This window comes from Coturnix japonica, chromosome 1, assembly GCF_001577835.2.
Source record: "Coturnix japonica isolate 7356 chromosome 1, Coturnix japonica 2.1, whole genome shotgun sequence".
In the NCBI taxonomy this organism is placed as follows: Eukaryota; Metazoa; Chordata; class Aves; order Galliformes; family Phasianidae; genus Coturnix; species Coturnix japonica.
The window spans coordinates 18,858,471-18,882,159 of record NC_029516.1 but is presented as its reverse complement, the minus strand read 5'-3'; the positions used below and the strand labels follow the sequence as shown (position 1 = coordinate 18,882,159).

At 36.5% G+C, this 23,689-nt stretch overlaps 1 protein-coding gene across 2 annotated transcripts in view; it reads right to left on the bottom strand.

Moving 5' to 3' along the window:
- GRM8 (glutamate metabotropic receptor 8) overlaps nucleotides 1-23,689 on the bottom strand; it is a 314,741-nt gene that overhangs the window by 145,634 nt on the left and 145,418 nt on the right. For both annotated transcript variants that reach the window (XM_032442703.1, XM_015852739.2), the window contains exons 3-5: nucleotides 19,689-19,824; nucleotides 18,082-18,236; nucleotides 16,309-16,446 (exon numbers count right to left, since the gene is read on the bottom strand). In XM_032442703.1, the coding sequence (XP_032298594.1) occupies nucleotides 16,309-16,446; nucleotides 18,082-18,236; nucleotides 19,689-19,824 (429 nt within the window). The remainder of the gene's footprint in view (nucleotides 1-16,308; nucleotides 16,447-18,081; nucleotides 18,237-19,688; nucleotides 19,825-23,689) is intronic.

Here is a 23,689-nt window from a genome sequence, read left to right as displayed (position 1 = left end):
ACTGCAGAATAAACTCATATTATTTGTTCCTTTTCAAGCATACCTGAACACAGCTAATTAATGTACTCTTAAGACCTAACAAACAAGGGCTGATCCAAAAGTTGCTTCCATAGAGTGATTCAATAAAATCTACAGATCAAAATTAAAGGAGAAAGGAGAACAGAAGGAAAGCAAAAAAAAAAAAAAAAAAAAAAAAAAAAAGCTAATAACAGAGGAAAAAAAACAAAACAAAACAAAACAAAACAAACAAACAAACAAAAAACATTAAATACAAAGGAAAAAATGAGAGGTCAGGCACTGGAATGGCTGCCCAGGGAGGTGGCGGAGTTGCCATCCCTAGCAGTGTACAAGAGGTGTCTGGATGAGGAGCTATGAGATATGGTTTAGTGGTTTGCTGTAGCTATGGTAATGGGAGGACAGTTGGACTACGTGATCTTGTAGGTCTTTTCCAACCTTGTGATCCTATGATTCTAATATTTCTTATAGATAGATAGATAGATAGATAGATAGATAGATAGATAGATAGATAGATAGATATTTCTTTTATCCCTTTCTTGCAACAAAATGTATGTAATTCAGTTCTGCTGTAATTCTTCCTATACAATCTAGAGTCCATTTAACATTTGATAAAAAATAGTATTTTCTGTTTCAAGCATCAACCTCAGCCAACGGAAGCTCCTCCATCATTTGTCAGAATGATCTGCATTTCTGTCCCGTACACATTTCAAGTGTGAGTGTAGCCAGACTTCTTTGAGCTTTAAGATTTTTTTCAGTGTTCTCTCATATCTCAGACATGATGAGTTCAGCACCTGAGTTATAAATGGCATATCCCGTATTCTGTGAACAAGCTTTTTTAACACTGTGAAATGCAAGTTTGAAGCATTATTGCCTTTTTCCCCTGGGACTAGAATGATTTGGTGTAACATGGAGCCGCATACTGCAATCAAAGGAAATCAGAGAGGGAAGCAATCCCCAGAGTTGAAGGCATCATAGCACAATGCCAGGAAGCCTGCAGTTGGATGCACAGCGTCAACAGGTTCCTATCTCCACATCAATCTTCTAGGTCTTCTCACAGTTAAATTCTATTCCATCCGAGAATAATTAAGCTCAGTTTATGTAAGGGACATAGCCCAAAGGAAATGAAGATGACAGATCAGACAGCACTTACAGTTGTAAACGCTTTTTATGAGGTAGTAGGGATTTACTGACCAGGTTATTATTGTTAATTTACTGCACGGAATGCATAATAATCAACTAAAATATATTATCTGGGGCTGGACAGAAGTAATATTCCCTTTCTTTTTTTATTCTGTCTCTTCTTTTTCAGTTATTAGGAATAGTCAGTGGGCCTAGGTTTTTATAGCATAGTTCTATTCACAAGCAAGCGCATTAATAATCAATACCAAACTCTTAAATATTAACAATCTGTCTATATTTGAACTATAAATCAACAGATTATGTCTCAATTTCAAATAATGGGGAAATTTTTGTATTTAAATTATCAATAACTGAGATTGCATCAAAACTACAATGCATGCTTCGGAAACAGGACATCTTTAAGAGTGCATATGGCCTAAATCAAAGTAAAATATCCAGTTCTCTGACTGGACACTTGGCTTTGCTTGGAGCCCTGATGACTGCTTTACCTCACAATCAGCAGATCCTTCATCTCCATCAAAGCTTGCCAGATGATATAATCACAGCCAGGAAGAAATCTATGTTCAAGTAGTTGAACGTGATCTTAGTGTGGGTTCCTAAGGAATAACCAGGATTTTTTCTGTTGTACAGTATGAATAGTGATGAGGAAACAGAGACATGCTCCATAGACAACCAAATGCTATTCATCAATAAGTTTTTTTCTAAACATCAGAACAACAGAATTGTCTCTACAACTAAGGAATAAAATTAAGGTATCCTCTGAAGAAAAAAGCCTTAGGTTAGAGATGAGATTTCCACAACAATTAATGTATTTTGAACACAAAACAAACAGCGAAAAACACAGCTTTCACAATAATTTGTCATGAAACAGAACTACTTCAGTCCTATAGCATGATCCTGCTGCAAAAATGCCAACATGTCCCTGTCATTCTTGTGCCGTAGCTTGTTAAAGCTTTTATCCAATTTTTGTTTCAAGCATCCATAGACCAGGATAAAATAAGAGACAGAATTGCCGAAATTTGGGGAAATAAGTTAAATAATTATAATAATAATAATTTAAGAGCACCAGTTCTGCATCTTCCAGAGATCTTCAACCTCTTGTGCTCCACCTAACATCATTCCACTTCTACAATGACATCTTTGATTTTTTCAAGGAAGAGACTAAATGCATAGATTAGATATCCTCCTCTGAAAAACAGCTCTATAGAAAGATAAATTCACCATCCAGAGATATGGAAAATTACTAGACATCAATGTCACAGTTTTTATCTGTATGATTCATCATTATCAGTGTGTCCTCTATAGCTGTCATTATTGTACCCATCATTAACTGTGTGCTAGGTAAACATTTACACAGGAAACTGTTCGCATACACGCTGCACACAATCACCTTTTAAACAATACACAGATAAAAAATATTTTTCTGAGTTAAAAGTTATCTGTTCTTTCTCAAACCACAGACTTACTAGAATGCTTTTTTACAGTTACTTTCCACTAGGGAATGTATTTCTATCATTAAAAAAAAAAAACAAAAAAACAAAACTTTCTAAATCACGTATTCATCTAAAACCTGTATTCAGTTTGCAGGAGAAAAAAATAAAATAAAATTGGCAGTTTGTTGAAAATGTGACTTTTACATTTCAGAATTTAATTAATTTCAAACTTCTGTTTACATGTATTTGATTTCTTGTTAGATAAAATTGCACTGTAATAATTTCATTGATGTAGAATAAGGTTTAATTATCATTTGCTTGGCACTTTAAAATAGACTGCTTTAATTTCAATTCCAAATGTCAAAATCCTTTGTGAAATAGAAGATTGATCTTCACAGTTCTGCTTCTCAAGAGAATTTTCTGAATAATAAATTAAGAATAAAGGTTTTGACCCTTATTGTATTTTATTTATTTATTTATTTATTTATTTTAAATAGGTCCTGAATGTGTAACAGCAGACATTGGAAATGCTCAGTTTTCTTGAAGAGTTTAAACATATCATCTGAGATTAGAAGTGAGGAAGAGGGGACGTGAACATCTCCCCTGTGCCCTGCCTGTCCCTGTCAACACCAAGAGGTTCAGCCCCGAGTTCCAGACCCCACAGCTCCTCCCTCACTTGCAGATTGCTCTGACACCTAATAACTCCCTCAGCTGTTCTTCCCATCCTACTTTGAGCTCCTATGCTGAATTCAAGATCAGTAGCATAAAGACTTAAGAAAGAGAAATGGGATGGAAAGGGGAGAATATTTTGCTCCAGCAGCCTCCTCTGTGGCCTTACATACACACAGGGACGATAAGAGAATTAAGGCAGAGGGAGAGAGGTTTTATATAGTGAAAATAATTGCTACCAGAGACAAACATAAATTTATGCTGTACACTGCAGTAATATTCAAAAATGGAATGCATCGGAGATATACATGTATGTCAGAAGGCAAGGGATAGGGTTATGACATCATTCTTTTGATTAAAAAATGAATCTCAGAGAATCTCAGAGAATCACAGAATCCTTAGAGTTGGAAGGGACCTCTGAAGGCCATCTAGTCTGACTCCCTAGCAAAAAGGGATACCACAGATTGATCAGGTTGCCAGAGCCTTATCCAGCCTCACCTTGAAAGTCTTCAAGGATGGGGCACCAACCACAACCTAGACAATCTATTCCAATGCCTTACCACCCTCACTGTAAAAGGTTTTTTTTCCCTTATATCTAATCAAAACCTACATTCCCCAAGCTTGAAGCCATTTCCCCTTGTTCTAGCACCACAGACCCTGGTTAAGAATCTGTCCCCTTTTTTTCCTATTTCTTTTCAACATATAAAGTTGAAAATATGACCACTGAAATAACATGCTCTCTAGAGAAGTATCATATAAAAGCGTAGTACAAGCTCTTAGAACTACTATTACTATTTCTTTGTGGAATTAGCCATGGAATAGTTCTACACTGCTAGAAAATATATTGAAGACATGCTATATGTTGCCATAATCATTCTTGAGTCCTTTCAGTTGTGAAATGCTCCTGATTTCAGTGTGGTCCTGCACAGATGCACAAGTAGGACTCATATAGCTTACCTGCATGATGGAGTTATATTTCTAAATATTGCACAGCAAACTGATTGAAGGCATGATTACACATGAAGTGCCTGATCACAGTGTAATTAAACTCCTCATGCTCAGATGGGAAGTAATTTAAAGTAGCATTCAAAATTCCATTTAAGAAAGTACTTTGAAAAAAATAAATCTCATGAACCCTTGTGAAACCTTGTTAATAAAGGACTTAATGTTCTAAACTACAGCAAATGTGCACCATAATCATAAAATCCTTGAGGCTGGAAAAGACCTCTAAGACCATCTAGTCCAGCTGTCCACCTACCAACAATATTTCCCCATTAAACTATGCTCCTTAGTACCACATCCACACATTTCTTGAACACCTCCAGGAACAGTGACTCCACCACCTCCTTGGCCAGATTGAGTGCCTGAGCACTCTTTCATAGTTTTCCTAATTGATTAGTTTTCCTAATATGCAACCTCAACCTCCCCTTGAGCAACTTGAAGCCATTCCCTCTTGTTTTATCACAAGTTAACTGGGAGAAGATGCTGTCTGTCCCCACCTCACCACAACCTCCATGTAGTTGCAGAGAGTGGTAAGATCTCCCCTGAGCTTCCTTTTCTCCAGACAGAACAATCCCAGTTCCCTCAGCTGCTCCTCATAATACTTGTGTTCCAGTTCCCTCGTCAGCTTCATTGCACTTCTCTTGACACACTCCAGGGCCAAAATGTTTTTCTTGTAGTTAAGGGCACAAAACTGAACATAGTACTCAAGCTACAGTCATCTTGGCCACCTCTGCAAACTGGTGGCTGGTAAAAGCACTGAATTCTGACAGCATTTTTTTTCACATCATGTGTAGAACTGAAAGTGACCATATAGTCCTAATTGTAAAGGTTCTAAAAGCAAAAGCCAACATGATAACAGAACTGTGGAAAACAGAACCACTTAACAGCAGACCCAAAGTGATTTCAGTGCTCTGCAGTTCCCTCCCACATACAATTTTCCTTTCATCAATACTGGAGAGTTTCAGAATATAGTATTGCTGAGGCCAAATTCTTGGTTGGTTACCCTTTTTACAGGATGTTCAAACTTGTCTCCTCTATTTCAAGGCTCTGTAAAACCTGTCTATAAAGATCTGCTCATTTTTGTCCTTCTTTTAAGATCTAAAACTTGTCTTCTGAAGTGAAAAGCAATGTAGCTTCCTTTCTGATCATTCCTTTAAAGCTTTTCTTATCCTACACAGCCTTTGATTACTGACCTCTCTGTGATTTCTACACAAAATCAAGTTATTACTCTCATTTGGGGGCCATCTCCTCTCAAATCTCATACCTCTTCATATCAATAAAGCAACATTCCTGTAATGTATTGAAGATTTGGTTATTACACGTACTTCATATGTTATTTTTGTGCAACTAATTTGCAAAACATTTGCCTTAATATCACAGACCTTGCTTCCTTTATTATCATCATAGATTAAATAACAGAAAAACTCACAGAGGAGTTTGAGAAAATATTTCAGGTATAATGGAAAATAACGTTAATATTCATCTGGAATTCAACCCGAGTCTTTTGCAGACACGAAGGTCTCATACAGTAGTTTACAAAGATCGAGCTTAGTCAGAGGCTGTGTAAAGGAACAATGTTCAACACAGAGCTCCAGGAAAATGTTTATCATATCCTAATATCCTGGCCATATCTAGCTCTGCTGCAAAAGAGCTGAAGATATGGCATAATATGTAGAGTTATTTGTCTTTTTTCCTGCAGGCTGTCAGGTGTCAATCTTTACATTCTATGTTATTCTACTGCACACAGAAAATACAATTGTAAAAGACCTTCGCGTACCCACTTCCAGTTCTAGTAGCTGACACAAAGATTTTGTACAATCTAAAACAGTGCATTAATTCTTCTTTTAATATTTTTCCCCTCTCTATTTTATAACACCTTTGGAAATACAGGTTTCATCTCAAATCCAATGTTAAGGTACCAAAAGTTCATGAGTAAGCTTCTTCCTGTGAAACTCTGACTCTGATGTTGCAGGAATGTTAGGATGATAACCAGTCTAATTAAAATAATCAAAGCAATGAGTTCCAGGAATGAAACCATGAATGCATGTGCTTTTTCTATCAGTAAATAATGATCAATTTATACAGTAAACTTAGTTTTCTTTTTGCTTTCCAACCTGTCTGAAAGACATTTGTAATCTTAAGTAAGCTATTTATTTGGAACTATCAATTACAGACACTGTGGCTAATTTGTGATCTATGCATTATTCTTTGCGTAGTGTCTGCCTAGAACCTAAGGAGTATTGCATATTTCTAAGTGGAGGTGCAGGACAAATAATGGCTTTTTTGTTTCATATCAGGTAAATACCATTAATTAGTCAGTTTTGCAAATTGTTTTTATCTAATGAAGTCATTCGGCAGCACTAACATTTTTGTCACCAAAGTTACAAAATAATATAATTTATTCTAGTAATCCATACAAGTGGACTCTTTGTTATATTTTCAGATTTTATCTTCAAGAAGAAAGTTCAATGAATTATGGAGTTTTTTCTATCACAGACCAGGCTAACATGGTGTTCCTAAAACTACTCTGAAGACTGCTCCAAAAGTAATGCCTCCCATTTTATTACGTTGTCCCACAGTGCCAAAGGCAGATGTTAGTACAGCAGAAGATACTGAACCCACTTCTAACCATCCTGTTATATTGCTACCATGTGACTGATGGCAGCAGAGGGGCAGTCTGACAAACTGATGTCTGACATGAAAGTATGGATGAAGCAAAGATAAGTCACTGAATTCCTCCTTGCTGAAAAAAAATAAAAATAAAAATTGCAGCCAATGACATTGACATTCTATGAACATTTATAGAGACAAAACAGTGGATGCCAGCACAGTGATGCAGCGGGTGGTGCATTTCAGAACTGGTGACAGCAACAGCGGGCCACCTCCACTGGTGCTGATTTTCAAGTGCCCAGCATGCAGACTCTTATTTATTGCTGGTGAAAACATAAAGCTGATGCTGTTGGCTATGTTGAAAAATAGTTTTTTTTGTAGCTGAGACTTTGCTCTATCAAATAGGTTATTGTGCCATTTGTATCCTGTAGTTCCTATGGAAATAAATAGAATCAACTTTTGGAGCAACCTACATACTTTTAGAGTCTTACGCTCAATTTCAAAATATGTAAGGAATAAAAATAGTTCATTTCTTTTTTGTTGTAGTTCAAAAAAGGTCATAGGAAAGGACGATTTAAAATGTTACCTTGAGGTGCTTCTGGATCTGGAAATGATTTTTTCATTTCAAGATGAGAGAATAATTGTTGATCTAGGGTCACTGATGAACAACTCTTTCAAGGATATTGCTCACCAAAGTTCACCATCAGCCAGAACTAAACAGTGAGAGTGAAAAAGCACCCTTATTTTACAAGCCAAACAATGTTTATGTGGCACTTGCATTCTTCCAAACAGACTTATAATGTGCAAAAACCAGCTCATTTTTCTTCTTTGCTTGAAAGAACAGGAAACCAAAGTGTAGTAAAAAAAAATAAAATAACAAAGTATAATAATAATAAACTAAACTAAAATAATATAAAATAAAATACTGCAGTCTGGCCCAAAGACTTCACACTTGTGCACAAGGTATAGAAGAGAAAACATAAGCATCATCATACTGTATTCTGTAGCATCAGCTGACATGACTGCATATTTTGAAGGCATCGAGACTGTTGCAATCATTCTGGGATCTCAGAATATCTGTAGTGGACTGACCTTCTACTTCACAATCATGAAATTTATCTAAGATAGGAACAAACCAGCCAGGACCAATGTTGGCTGCCAAAACTTAAAGTAGAAAGTGCAGTACAACTTCATGGTTCACTTATTGTTTAATAATTTGGCTAATTAATAAATAATTCAAAGTAATTTATTTTTCAGAGGGTATGCAGCACATTACATCACAACACTAGTAGTTTTGATCATGTACATTTTGTCTGAGATAGGTAAGGACTGCCTCAAATCTGTCCACTGTTTTACATTTGAAAGCATTTCTTTGGAGTTAGTTGCCTTCAAAAGGAAGGGCTTAGGTGTGTTTACTGGCTGAACACTTAGTTTGGGAGCAAATGAAACCAGGTTACAGGAAACTGGAGATTATACCATTGTATCCCGTGAAGGCAAGACACAAGCTGACAACTCCTTGCTTCCTCTTATCGGCTGACTTAAATTTGCAAGGCCTAGAAGATGGGAAACAAAGGAGTTCCTGCTGAAATCCCTAAGCCAGAGGCTGTCAATATACTCAGCCACTTCATGCTATAACTAGAAGTCTGTTCTGTAGTACTTGTCAGCTGAACAACACAAACTCCAGTGACCAGTCACCCCTGAAGATCAGTACCTGACACCTGACATTGCTGGATCTAGGGGTGGTGAAACATTTTGCTTTTCTGTGTTTGTATATTTGTCTGTCTCTCTGTTTTCCTTGTTTGGTTGTTTTTTTTGTTTGCTTGTTTTTGTTTTTTGGTTTTTGGGTTGTTTTTTTGTTTTGTTTTGTTTTTTTGTTTGTTTGTTTTTTCCATCAAATATTTTAAAGCCTTAATTAGTCTATCTCCTGGAATCATCTCATAATGTGATAAATGATCTATTTTAGGAAGTTTCAATATACTTTAAGTAAATCTTGAGTGGCTAAGAGATTAAGGGAGGTGATTGTTCCCCTCTACTCTGCCCCTGTAAGGCCCCAACTGTGTCCAGCCCTGAAGCCTCCAGCACAAGAACTTTTGAAACAGGTCCAGAGAAGGGCCACAAAGATGATCAGAGTACTGGAGGACCTATCTGATTAAGACAGGGAGTTGGTCTTGTTTAGCCTGCAGAAGAGAAGGTTCCAGAGAGACCTCACTGTGACCTTCCAGTACTTGAAGAGTTTATAACAGGAGGTGGTCCAACATTTTACATGGTCTGACAGTGATTGAACAAGTAAAAATAGTTTTAAACTAAAAGAGGGGAAATTTAGGTAAGATGTTGGGAAGAAATTCTTTACTCAGAGGGCAGTGAGCCAGAGACACAGGCTGCCCAGAGAAGCTGTGGATGCCCCAATCCTGGAGCTATTCAAGGCCTGGCTGGACAGGGCCCAGGGCACCCTGATCTAGTGGCTGGTAACCCTGCCCATGGCCGGGCATTCGAACTAGATGATCTTTAATGACTCTCTCAACCTAAGCCATTCTGTGATTCCATAAACCTGATAAACCTTTCACAATAAATCTATTAAATATTTTAGGTAATTCCACAGAATACAACATCCTGAAAATCTGTTATATTATCAGTAGGCAAATAGTCACACATATTCATTCAGAGAAGGTGGTGACCTGTGCAACCATGTAATGAGACCCATTTCACTTGACTTGAGCAATGTGAGTCACCACATCCAAATGGGTCATCTAAATCTATCTTCATCGGAGCCAATGAAGAGAGATAGGTACTACTCTACATGGTAAGTCATACCAGCCTGAAAAGCTTACTGAGACAGAGGTTGCCTGTCAGAAATCAGGTTACATCTTTCCTTGTGAGCTTATGATCTCCACCCAAGGGAGACCTGCATCAGAATCTTTATGTCGAGCCATGCAGTTAACCAGTATAAGTTCATTGTTAAAAACATACCTCTACTCTCCTGGGCACTGATTGTAACACAAAATGAGAACACCTGGACTTCTACCTGACCTTTCACAAGAATGCATCACACGAAAATATTTATCTCAAATACTGGAAACAAGATTCTGGAAACATTGAACTATAACTGGTATGTTTAATGGATATGCTTACCCATCAAAAGCCAAATTCTGACCTCCTTTTCTATGCTGATATATTCCACAGCCCATTACGTATGCCCCATTGATTCTGCTAGGCTTATTTCTGCAATAAAATTTTACTCAGTAGATTAAAAAACATCTGTTTCTGTTTACAGATGACCAATTTGAACTCCCTTTCTCAAAAGTTGAGCAATTACTTATATATCAAATTGATTATACAGGTGGATAAGTTCTCATCAATATATTGAAAATATTCATGATCTAAAAGCAGTTCATGCTAAGTATTTCCATTGTTGATTTATGGAATTATGAAACCACTTATTTTACCTATACTAATAATACAACAAATAAATTGTAGAAATGTAACATATGTCAATTGATTTAGGATATTGGTGGTATCTAACATCTGAATAAATTGAAACCTGCAAGATAACAAACATAATTAATCAGTAGATATATCAGAATAGAAAGATCACATAATTTTCTTTATTTTACTACTTTCTTTTCCCTTGTTCTCTTAATTTGCTGCAAATCGTGCAAATTAAGTATTAACAAATAAAGAAGAAGGTGTTTGGTAGGCAGCTCTGTACATGCAGTTTATAATAGAAGTCACTCTGTATTCCTGCATATTTGAAAGATGACATTTTTCTGCAGTCATGAAACAGGACAAACAAGTTACCTTTTTGGGCATCTACTGAGAAATTACGTACGGGTAAATTTAAATATATATATTGAATTACTGCATATTCCCAGAATATAAAAAGATGGACTATAAATATTGCACTACATAATACGTAGGCTTTTTTTCCCTTCAGAACAGCTAATCAGTGAAATAATTTCCCCAGGAAATGACCACAGAGAAGACTGTATATCCTTCTGAGTTACTTATAGGAATCAATATCATCAGGACGTGTTTTTCCTCATCATGCATACTCTCTGGAAATATTAGAAGGAGATTTTCTTCCCCATGTCTTGAACTCTACCTGCTCATTTCCTTGAGTGCAGCTACACTCAAATTTCATTTGGCCAAGGAACACACATTTGGAACAAATTTCCTGACTGTCTTCACTTTCACATGGCAGAGCAGTTTCACTGAATCCAATCTCAGTCCTTTCAGAATTAAAAAATAAGGACAAGCAGTGGGAATATAGGTATAGCCCTTCAGCTCAAAGAACAATATACTACAGCCAACCTGAAGTAAAATCTGCTGAAAGAACACAGTGAGGATCTCTGACACTCAGAGCTAACTGCTTTGCCCTGCACCATTTGGTAACACAGATAAGGTCACAGGGTATCTGGGCCACTATGGAAGGAGGTACCTCAGAGAAGCCACTCTCTTCTTCTCCAACTTCCCAGACAACAGATCAGGAGAAAATGTATAATGTCCTCTGACCACTGACCTGTGAACACTGGAGAATCTTTTTGATTACTTTTAACATGCCTTCTGCTGACTTTACTAATGGAGTTTCACCTCCAAATTCTTCCATTGACAAAAGAGCACTAGAATGTTTGGACAGCAGGTAACAAGTCTGAAAGATGAGTAACCTCCTACAAACATTAATAATGAGCAGATCATTCTGTCTGGCCAAATCCAAGGACACTGATAATTATGCAGCTAACATTCTTTTTAAGACTCAAACTATTTTTATTGCTTTATACAAATTAATATCTAGTCAGGTAGCAAATATATCTGATATATATATATATATATGTCAATGCTTTGCATACATACAAATGCTTGAGTAATGACACAGATTCATATACAAAACTTAAACAATTCATTCCTCTCAGAAGACAGGGTTACGAGTTCCTCAGCATGGAAAACAAGAGATATCCTTCCTACCTGAAGAAGGATATATGGGAGTCAGGTTTGTACAGAGCCCATCTTCCCATTCACAGAAAGAACTTGTTTGTGGCAGAGAAGAAGAACAAACAGGTGAAGAATGGAACCCAACATTTAACATTTTAAGGATTGACTTCTCCATTTTATTAGAATCTTTTCAAAGAAGTTGAGTAGGTACTGGAAATGACAGAGTAAAAGCTGCCTCCCAGGAACAGTGATTTCATACAGATGACATTCTTACATGTGTTAGATCTAAGCTATATCATTAGTAACATCATTTGCTGGTTTTCTGAGGCTGTTTTTGCAGAGGTTTGAGCTGGAATTAGAATTTCTGGACCTTTTAGTCACTAATGAACATACATAAACTTGTGTGCGCACGTACATATTCACACTGCAAGTGTTCCAACTTGGCAGCAATTGTATCAAATTTCATATGGCAACATACACTAAACTACGGTGGAGTGGATATGACTCATAAATTTATAAAACATTCTAAATCCACAATTGATTCATTTCCCAACAGAATTCAAGACTTGAATTCCTATTTATGAATAAAATGATAGAGAAACAAAGGTGTTTGGGGAGTACATCAACAATTTCTTTTTCATACTAGAATAAGCAGCTTTTTTAACTGACATGGCTTGTAGTTGAATCTAAGGTTTGACAGCTAGATTGAGAAGTGACTATCCACTGGATACATTATAAAGAGATTTGAAAGTACTATATGGTGAAATAACAAAATGGATAACAGCAAGTGAAACAAAGAAATTAAATTAATGAATGTCCAGCATATGTCAGGTCCCCTGATGTGATGGCCTTCAGACATACTGAGTAATATTTTTGCACATTAGCTGCTACTGGGATTAAATACTACTTGAATCTTCTGAAATTCTGTATTTTCAGGAGTAAGGGCTGGAACCAGTCCTCTGCAAGAGGACCAAATGTGTTTATTTTGATCAAATTTTCATAATTTTGAGTTAAAGTCAAAAAGAAAGCAATAAACAATTAACATGAAAAGTCTCACCCATCCAAATTATGTGATGGATCACAAAGCTTTAACAACCATCTTAGCTCTTGCTTATTACATCAGAAGCACAATCTGGCTAATGAAATCTTTACTTCGTACTGCTGTACTTAGACAAAATAGCATTAGACATTTTATAAACACAAATAAAAAGTCAAAATTCCTTTTGCAAAGGATTTATAAGCTACATTCACAAGCGGCATTTCACATCAGATTGAAGAAAATGGCAATAGGCAAAGGAAGAGAAAGTAACAGCTGGTATTTCTACCTATAGGTACCGGTCACCACACACAACCTGCAGAAATTAGAAGAGCACGCAACTCCTTCTGTGTTTAAAACAGTCCCTCTTAAACCTTAGCACCTTTTGAGAATTGTGGTACAACTAAAAAATGTTGACTTGTAAATTCCGTAACATCTATATTGTACCTGTGCTAATTTTTTAAACTTTTAATGAATCTCACTGAAGAAAAAAAAAGCTTACTTAGGAGAGATTTTTTCAGAATGAAACTGCCCAAATTAAATAGAGAGCAATGCACTTCACCTTTAGAAGATGCACAGCCCGATGCTGAAATTTTATATTAGTTCTATACGCTCCTCAGAATAGGGTTGTATATATATATGAACATATAAACATGACTAAATCTGCTTCTACTGATACTGTAGGTGTACAATTATATTTTAAATAGGTTATGTAAGAGAAAACAAATAATGGATTTGTAAAGTTTCCAGATAAATATCTCTTACACTGTGCTGAGAATTTTTCACTGAAATTAATAGCTCAGTTTGATAGAGCAAACTGAAATTAGACTAATTTGCACAGGTCTCCACATGCTTTTGGAAAATCTTCTTCCATCTTTATTTTTAGCAGCGCAGTCAGTTATTATAGACAGTTAAATGCTGATTAGGTTTGCAGAGCAGTTAAAATGCTAACCATACAAAACAGAAGGAGAGACTACTGTAACTGTAAAAGGATGTGCATGAAGGATTTTTTTTAATTAAGATTTTTGTTGATGTTTTATTAAAGGACCACACTTTACTGTTCAATGACTGAAAACAATGTGATAAATACATGCCTTAAAGGAATGCTGTGGGGAAACAAACCTCACTAGAACTATATTTCATTATGTCAGATTGGAATTTGAGACTCCCATTGCCCATGTTAAAATAGTACAGTAAGCAACTTTATTTAATGTCAGCTTTCCATGTGTTTATGTATATAAACACAAAGTAATGTCTATATATGCATACACTAATATATGTAAAGAGGACTTATTCAGAATTTTCAGCTAGAGTGGAATCAAATATGGATGTTCTTTGAGGTTAATGGAAGTACATTTCATTTAATTCTTACCACACTCCCTTAAATCTCAATCACAATTGCTGTTTTCAATTTCAGTCACTGAGCTTTGGTTCTCTGAAGGGGTGACACTGAACATTGTCAGATTCACAGTTCAGTGCAGTTTTTTTAAAAGAGTACTCTGTGATATCTTTGCTTCATTTTCAAATCTTTGTATTTGTACTTTTGCACATTTTGTAAGAGCTATATAGTCCAGAAACCGACCAAAGTCCAGAAACCTACCAAGGACAACCAACAGCTGTATTTATGCCTAATAAAACTCATTTCTGCATCTTAAGATCTCAGGTTTCTTTCATATTTATCCACTGCTACAGATATACACAAATTTGGCTGGAGGGTGAAAGATGAAGATCCTTTTATCAGCATTTCCCAGACAAAAGACGGGAAAATTAGGATGCTCTGATTTCAGCAGGGATAGTGTTAAACAGTAAACTGATGGTTTTGGTTTTGCCAAGTTTGGTTTTTTACTATTATGATATGGACTGTGTATTTTATATGCTACTTTTCACTTAGTGCTCAAATTTGACAGATATGAGCTGCATCAAGTCAGAGCCCATCTGTGTCAACATTTAGAGTTTCCCAAACCACAGTCTATACACTACAGATTGTCAAAACAAAATCTATTTTCCTCTTAAAATAATAAAAGGAAAATTATCTCTTTCCAGCCATGGGTAGCTACACAACCATGACTTCTACACAAATCAAGACAGAAGAGTAGAAGATTAGAGTAGTGAGCTATCATTTACTCAGTGAGGCACGGTTTTTAATTCTTTGTTGTTGTTGTTGTAGTTGTTTTAGTAGAGTTCATGGCAAAAGGCAGAGGACAAGGTATCACTGTTGAAAAGAGTGAGCATGTGCATGGTTCTCACATCTCAGTGTGATGTATCTGTGCACTGTGTAGCAGTAAGTCTATAAGTCAGTGTTACAGGACAAATACATAAATCTGATGGTTTGGGGGCAGTGAGACTTGTGGTGCATGTCCTTGGAGACTGCACAGTGTGTCTGAATGTCCTAGAAAAACTGGGGTGCTGACACAAAGCATGTGTTTTGAGAAAGTTTGGAGTAGCAGTCCCATAAAAAAGGCTGTGTGACTGCACCATCTCTCAGACAGAAAAGCTGGAACAGCAAGCAAACAAAAACATTCACATTCCACATGAAAAAAAAAATATATATATATAAATACATATATATATATATATTTGGTGAAAGAAAATACTGCATCAAAAGTTAAGGTACATAGATAACTTACACACACGGTTCAGAAAACTGGGTATGGCTAGTACTACTAGGTTATGATAGAGTTCCCTACCAGTAGTGGTAGCAATAGTAGTAATTAAGCAAATGATGCCAGAAATATACATATATAATTAACATAAACAGTAGTAGTCACAGAAGACTAAAGGTAACCTTCCAGAGGTGAGATGAGACTCAGAGCTACTAATGTGACTGCCCTATTATCCTATTATATGATCACTGTGTCTTAATACAACATCTGAGCAAGCATGTTTGAGAACACCAGTGCCAGTTACATACAAATTTTGTTTAAAATTCATAGAGATATTCAGCTTTATAAAACAATACAGAATCCTGTTCTTTTCACGTAAGGACAAGTTTTAAGGACATACTGATTTGATTTTTACTCCATCCTCATGCACAGTTTGTAAACTAAATAAGGAGTTCATGACTTGACCTACTATCAAGACCTCAGTAGTTCAAAAAGTAATTTAATTTACTCTCTATGTTTTTCTGGGATAACAATATGAAAATTGTTGTGATGTACCTGTTCTCTACAAAATGCATGTAGACAGCTATACATGGGGTGAGAGAAAAGGTCACTGAGAACAGGAATGGAACTGAACCGTAGTCATAGGTCTTTAAGAAAATCTCTACCATCACTGGATTTGCACAAATTAACTATGAACTTTCTCAAATATTACCCATGAAACATTTCTTTGAGGAAAAATGTCATACTTTTTTTTGCAGTACAAGTTTGTATAAGAGAACTGAAAGGAGACACAACAGAGGCTAAGAGGAAGTTGTTCATTTCCAGCACTCCAATAAACAACTCATAAATAATGTTTTACTATCACAGTTACCTGTGCATTTCTTGATGTTGCTATTTCTTTTTCCATGGGATCCTAACTTGCATCCAAAGTTCTCCTCCCAAAATTCTGCAAACCATACGTTTCTTCGATTGTTAGCAAGTGTTCGGCTCCGAAAATATCTATCGAATCCTACATTTAAGAATGAGAAAAAAGGCATTAAAATATCAAACAGCATACAGATAGTCATTTAAAGATTATAATGGATTTTGTATGAATTTCATAGCAAGAAGAAACTGTAGGTACTATTTAGAATTATATTTTACATGCACATCTAAGGAATAAATAATAGTATATTTATTACTACTCCATATTTGATGTAGAAAAATATATTTTTAAAATACCTACAGTAATTACAGCATATCTAAATCTACAGCAGAATTCTATAGTAAAAAATAATACCATGCAGACAATTAAGGGGAACTTAATTTTTAATACAACAGATGACCCAAATAAAGAATTAGCTACCTACAAGAAATTAGACAAACTGACTCAAATGCCAAGATTCAAACAGATTTGTCTTCACAGCCACCTAAAATCACGGAGTACCTCTCCGTTGAACCTGAAGTCTTCCAAGTCACATAAATTGCAAACCAAGCTGGGAAACTAAAGAATCCCCCTTAAATCTGATCAGATTCTGCACCAGCATTACTCCATCAGTCCAGGAGAATTAATAAAATTATGACAAACACACCAATAGGATTAAGTTCTTCATAAATATTTCCAACAGGGTAAATTCTGCAAAATGGATCAATAGCGACATTTTTCTAATCATTTCCCAGCTTAGAGCACTTATGTCCAGGTCTTACTATGGCCGTTATCCCCGCAGGCGATACAAAGACACAATCTCCACTTGCCAGAAAAGTGTCTCATACTCCACATCATAAACTTTGTTAATACAGTGACTTCTTACAGAAAAATTTATAAAAAGTTTAGGAGAGGAAAGCGGATCCTAGACTCATCTCCTCCCATGAGAATGAACCAATGTATTAACATCCATCTGTTGTTTTTCTTTTTTTGCATTAAGAATCACCAGACTATGGTTAAGAAACTCTCCTCCTCATGTGCTGCTGTTATTAAACCATTATAAGATTTCATAATTGCAGATTCAGCATCTCCTTGGCTTTGAGCTATATTAAAAGTAAACAAAAGCCATTGAAATAAACACTTCCTCAGTTCCTTAACAAAATAATCACTTATCTTTTTTAACAAAAAAATCCCTCCAGGCTCTATCCCTGAGGGAATGGAAACTTCACTTGGTTGAAGTTTTGCACAGGTCCAGAGAACAGACAGATTTCAGGCAGCCTTGTGCTCAGCTCAGTTTTCTTTTAGTAGTCTTCTCAGTGCTTGGAGACATATAACTGTACAACTGCCCTGATAAGAGAATTAGGTACCTAAGATTGTAGTCTACTTTGAGGGCAAGGAAGTGGAAAGTTAAAAGCTGAACGCTGCAGAATTTAAGTTCTTAACTGGACTAAGCACCTAATAAATAGAAAAATCAAGATCTAGAAATCTTTGTGTTACCAAATCCCAATTAGAGAGATGTATATTGAATTCAAGGACTTAATCCCATGTGAAGTCATCAGAGGCACTAAATGAATACCGGCAGAGTCAACTAAAAATATTAATTTGCATATCTTTCCCTGAGCTCCAAGAAGACATGTTTTGTGGTGGTTTTTTGTTGTTGTTGTTTAGTGCATATCTTTAAAAGAGACAGGGTGTTTGAACATTACTGTAGAACTGGGTTTTGTCCCATTGCATTCCTACCATCTATAGATGTTCTTTTAGGCAGGATGGTTACTGCTCCTTCTGCAATTTCTTCCTGATGCTGAACTGGTGAAATTTTTGACCCCCAACTATCTGAGCCAATCCAAAGGAAATGTCCAGACTGATTAGCTTTTTTGGCTGCTTCCAGTATTCGCCTGTAAATAAATAAACAAATGCCTAATTAAATAAACAATGTACAAAGAATTTTAGAATCCCATTAGTAAGCTCATACAAACCAAATAGGCTCTGATTTGGGCAGTCTCAAATATGCTTGACAATGAGTGTACTGAAATTATTTTTCTAGCATTCTCACTGGTTTCTTCCTTTTCAGATGCCAAACAATCTATTACAGCTGTACTTTTAGTTAGGAACCTGGAATAGGTTAACATGGTTCACTGGGTAAAAAAAATAAATAAATAATAATAATACTAGAAAGCCATGCCAAATGGATTGTTGTCAATGGAGTTAAATCTGATTGGAGGTCAGTACTAAGTGATGTTCCCCAGGGTTCCACCTGCACTGTACTGAGACCAGTTTTGTTTAATATCTTCATTAATTAACCTGATGAGGGAATCAGGAGTACTCTTACTAGGTTTGCAGACATCACTATGTTAGGCAGGACTGCTGATCTGCTTAGGGGCAGGAAGGCTCTGTGGAGGGATCTGGATAGGCTGGATCAATGGGCTGTATCCACTTGTCTGGCATTCAACAAGGTTAAGTGTCAGTTGCTGCACTCGGAACTACTACATGCTGCACTATGGGCTCAGGGAACAGTGGCTCAAAAGTTGCCCATTAGAAAAGGACCTCCAGGTGCAGGTCAGCAGCCAGGAGAATGTGAGCCAACAGTGTGCTCAGGTGGCTGATAGCATTCTGGCCTGTAGTAGAAATAGTGTGGCCGGAAGGACTAGAGAAGTGAGAGACTCACATGTGCCATTGGTGAGACAACTTAAATACTGTGTCCAGTTTAGGGCCCCTTACCGCAATATTATTGATTCGCTCCAACACATTCAGAGAAAAGCAATGAAGCAAGATTTATGAGGAGCTGCTAAGAGAACTAGGACTGTTTAGTCTGGAGAAAAGGAGGCTGAGGGAAGACCTCATAACTCTCCAGAACTATTTGAAAGGAGGTTGAAACAAGGAGAGTGTTTGCCTCTTTTCTCAGGTGAGAAGAGATAGGACATGAGAAAAAAGCCCCAAACTGCACTAGGGGAGGGTTAGATGGGACACAAGGAAAAATTAATTCACAGAAAGTTAAGCATTGCAACAGGCTGTCCAGGGAAGTGGAGGAGTTGCCATCCTTGGAGGTACTTAGCACTATGGATATGGTGATAAGTTACATGGTTTACTGATGGAATTCGGTAGTGTTAAGCTAATGGTTGGATTTGATGATCTTAAGGGTATTTCCCAACCTAGATTATTCTGTTTCCAGTTCTCCATGATAAAAAGGAAAAGAGCAATGTCTAACTGCAACTGAATTACTTATCACCAAATTTCCCACCATCTTTTTTAAATTTAATTCCCCCCTTTCTGCTCTACTCTTCTCCAGTCAATTGTACACATTTGTGAAGAGAGAACGTATTCAACAAACAAAATTAAGAAACAGTCACCTAATATCATCTTCATTCGCAAACATGATCACCGCTCGAGCATTTGGAGTTTCTAATAAGCGTTTGATGATCTTTTCAAATTCTCCTGGTCTTGGTTCCCGAGGAATTTTGAGTGACTGAGCAATGCAAACACCTCCTGAAAGAAATTAAAAGGACAAAAAAAAAAGGATTAATTGTGGTCTATGTGGCCAGAACGCATGCAGATGAGCTACTAAAAAAAAAGGGGGGGGGGAAAGAGGAAAGAGTAAGAGAGGAGAGAAGGGCGGGGGGAAGGATTGTTGAACAGGCAGGCAAAGAAAGCAAATTGCTCACCTGATAAAAGCAACACAGCCAGACAAAAGTTACCTTATTTATGCATTTTGAAGAATACCTTTTACAAACATATTCACTTAATATTGCATTAAAGATTACATTTAACTATTATTTTATTTTTTATAGAAACTAAAACATCCTGAGCCAGATCCTTGAGTGCTGAGCCATGTATCAGCAACTAATCAATCAGAACTACTCTGATTTGCCACAGTTGAGAAGCCAAACTTGCCACAGGATTGCATTTAAGCACAGACCTGCAGTTTGACTGTCATCATATGTTCAGAGTATGGCTCTTTAGAGTTAAGAACTATAATACACTTCTGCTTTTTCAGCTGAGAATATAAGATTAGCAATACTCTGATTACATAATCAAATACAGAATTTGAAGTGTTAAACTATGATTGAATAGATACTTCAAACTGTTAAAACTCATAATTAAGTTAATTTTTTAAGAGGCATTGGTTATCATCAAAAATTCTAAATTGTTAATTAACAAATGAACACAAACTCAGAAATGATATTTATTTCTCTTCATTGTACTATGAAAAGCTTTAGTAAACTTTCTAAACTGATATTAAGGTGACAGACACTCAAAAGTTCTTTACTGCAACTTCTTTCTCAAGTAACGGGGCTTCCAGCCTGCCAATGAAATATGAAAATGAAAGGCAAGAAAAATATGTAGCAAACATCCTGTAAATGAAAAACAGAAAAACAGTGCTAAGATCTTAACAGTCCCCAAAGTCAGTCAGGCACAAGAAGCAAAATGGATCCTAAAAAATAATATAAAGCATCAATTTGTTACCTCATAAATTTTAAGAGTATATTTTTCAACAATTTCTGTTCATATAGTGGCCCTTAGGAAAAAAAAACAAAAAAAAAAAAAAAAACAAAAACACGCACACACACACTCACACAAAAAGAACATTTTCTCCACATGAAATTCAAATGCAAATATTCCAAAATGTGTATATGTAATGTACTGCATGCTGCCATCTACAAGGTGCGTGAAATGTATATCAAGTGATGAAAAACCGCAGCATCTCAAAAATAGCTATTTTCAATCAAAATGGTGTAGAAGAAATACAATTCCATCATCGCAGCAGCAAGTTCAATGATGACAGTACCATGCATTTCAGCTTCTCCCGATGAAGAACGCGTTAAGTACTAATAGGAACAAAATAAAATGTACTTCAGCCTTGTTGCTGCACTTATAATTAATTGTGTAAGCTACCTCAGGCATACAAAAAATTTTGCATATGCCCATATCTATATATTGCATACCCAGCTGTTGCTTAAACAAATAATAGAGTATCAGTTTTCAGGTAATGAAGAAATGCTAGATCCACAAAGGTACTTAAAACATTACAGCACCTAACCTCTCAGCACCCTGCTGCCTTTGAAATTTACAGCCTGGGCTAGATGCCCAGACTCAGAGAGAGCAGAGCGTCTAGGAATAGGATTCATAGGAGCCAGAAGACTGTATAAGGAATAATTAAAGCTAGCTCCAAAATAGCTAGCAAAGGTACTGAGGACAGGTTCTAAATCCAGTATTTAGGTTACAGGTGAACAAATAAAGATCTTCCCAAATTAAGTTTAAAGAAGGTTTGAGAACAGGTGCCTTGTATGCGATAGCAGTATATTTACCATTTGTTTCACAGGTGTCAAAGGACAGACAGTTCAGGCACCAAGTGTCAATGGAGGATTTATGGCTGTGAATCATAAAAACAAATCGTGCCTACGTGTTTCACACTGTCAGCTTTTTTCAATGATTTGGCAAGATGACTGCTTGTTCCTATTGCTGGCTTCTATATGCACCTTTCTAGGAGTGTGTATTCATGTACTATAACTTCCACCAATTAAAAGGTGGTTGCAGTCAAGAAGCCAAAGATCTGTTTCCAAATGTTTGGTATCCTTCAATCTCCAGAGATCTACTTACAGAACTACATTGCTCCAAATTTCCCTTAGTTAAAATTAAAACTTGCCTGACATTTGTATGAGGAAATGAAAGCTAATTGTTTGCTTACTGAAAAGAAAAGCTGTATTCAAACCCAGCCAGTGAAAAGGATTATGAATAGGCTTCAGAGAGATCTGCACTAGAAGGTATTATTGAGACTAAGGAAATCAGCCAGACGTACTCATTTCACTTAGTTTTAGTAGGAACATGGACTGGTGATTGTAACCATTCCTGTATCTTTTAAATATGACATAGAAGACGAAATTGAGGGTTTCTCAAACAGTTTAAAAACATTAAGATAACACTGATGAATGGTGTTTCTTCACCTCTTCCAAAGAAAATAAAATAGCACACAATCTGTATCATTATTCTCAGATCTGTAAAACTAAGGCATTACTCAGTCATCCCAGAGCTTGATGTGCAGAATTAAGCAGTTACTATCAACAACATGATGATAAATATCTATTTGCCTTCTGTCTAACAGCTATTCAGTGCGATATCCAGCACCTGGGGCCAGGGAACCATGCAAGGAAGGAGAGCAGAGCTGAGAGCTGGAAATTGGACTCAATGCATTCGCTGCCCATTCGTGATCCATGGCTCAGTCCAGCCACTCAGCACCACAGGCAACAACTCTTGTGTTTTTAAAACCAAGACATAACCAGCCACCAATCTACAGTAATATGTTGAGTCGTTTCCCCCACTATGAGAAAAAAAAAATGCACTCTAAATTTTTCCATGCTAGGTTAGACTTGCTTACAGGTGCTCTGTAAAACACAGGTGGGAAATAGGATATCACCAAAGAAAAACTTAGATTTTGAAGATATTGTCAGTATGATGGATCAATAAGATTTTTCCTTGCTTTTGTTCTTACACTGATTCCACTAAGGAAAAAAAGTTAAATGAAAGGTAAACGTAGTAATTACATCATTTTGATGGTTAAACTTGTGTTGATTTTAAAATGATAAATATTCATTTTAGCTCTCAAGGGTTCTGCAGTCACAAGATGGCATGCTAACTGTAAACCATTAAATAGTCAAGTATGTGGATGTGGGTGTCAGAAGAAGATAACGTGTATTTGGAAAATGGTGAGCAGACTTGCTAGAAAACTAGCACTAACAAATGAATTTTCTAAATTAAAAACTGAAAGATTAAGCTAAATGTAACTACAGGGGCCATATTATCTTCTTCTCTGGGTAGGATCCAGCACTACACTATGGATCAACCATGGGAGATACTAGGAAAAGGCACTGTCTTTGCACCAAAAAACATGATGTCAGGGTTTTCAGTTCAAGCGCGTTCCACGATGGGACCACCACCACGCCATTCAGAACCAATTTACCCACTAATTTATCTTATCATTTATGCACTTGGCCCTATTATCATGGAAAGGGAAGAGGTCAAGGTACACGCTTGCTTTGTCTTCATTCCTAGAATTAGGAGATATACCTCACCTGGCTCAGTGTAACTCACTGTAAGCCTCATCACACATCAACCATTTCCTGAAAAAGCTGAAGTTTAGTAGCCAGAACATTTCTGGGACCCAGTCCCACCTGGCAGGACATCCTCAGATGCCTTCAAATGTATATTTAATTTTTTAAGATGAATTATATGTTACTGGTCACTAGGCCAAGGAATCAGAAAGGCAAGTCTATGGAAACCCTCCAAAAGACATTACAGAAATATGTGAAGATATGGAAGTTCTAATTCCAGTGAGCAGAACAGATGTCAGGGACCT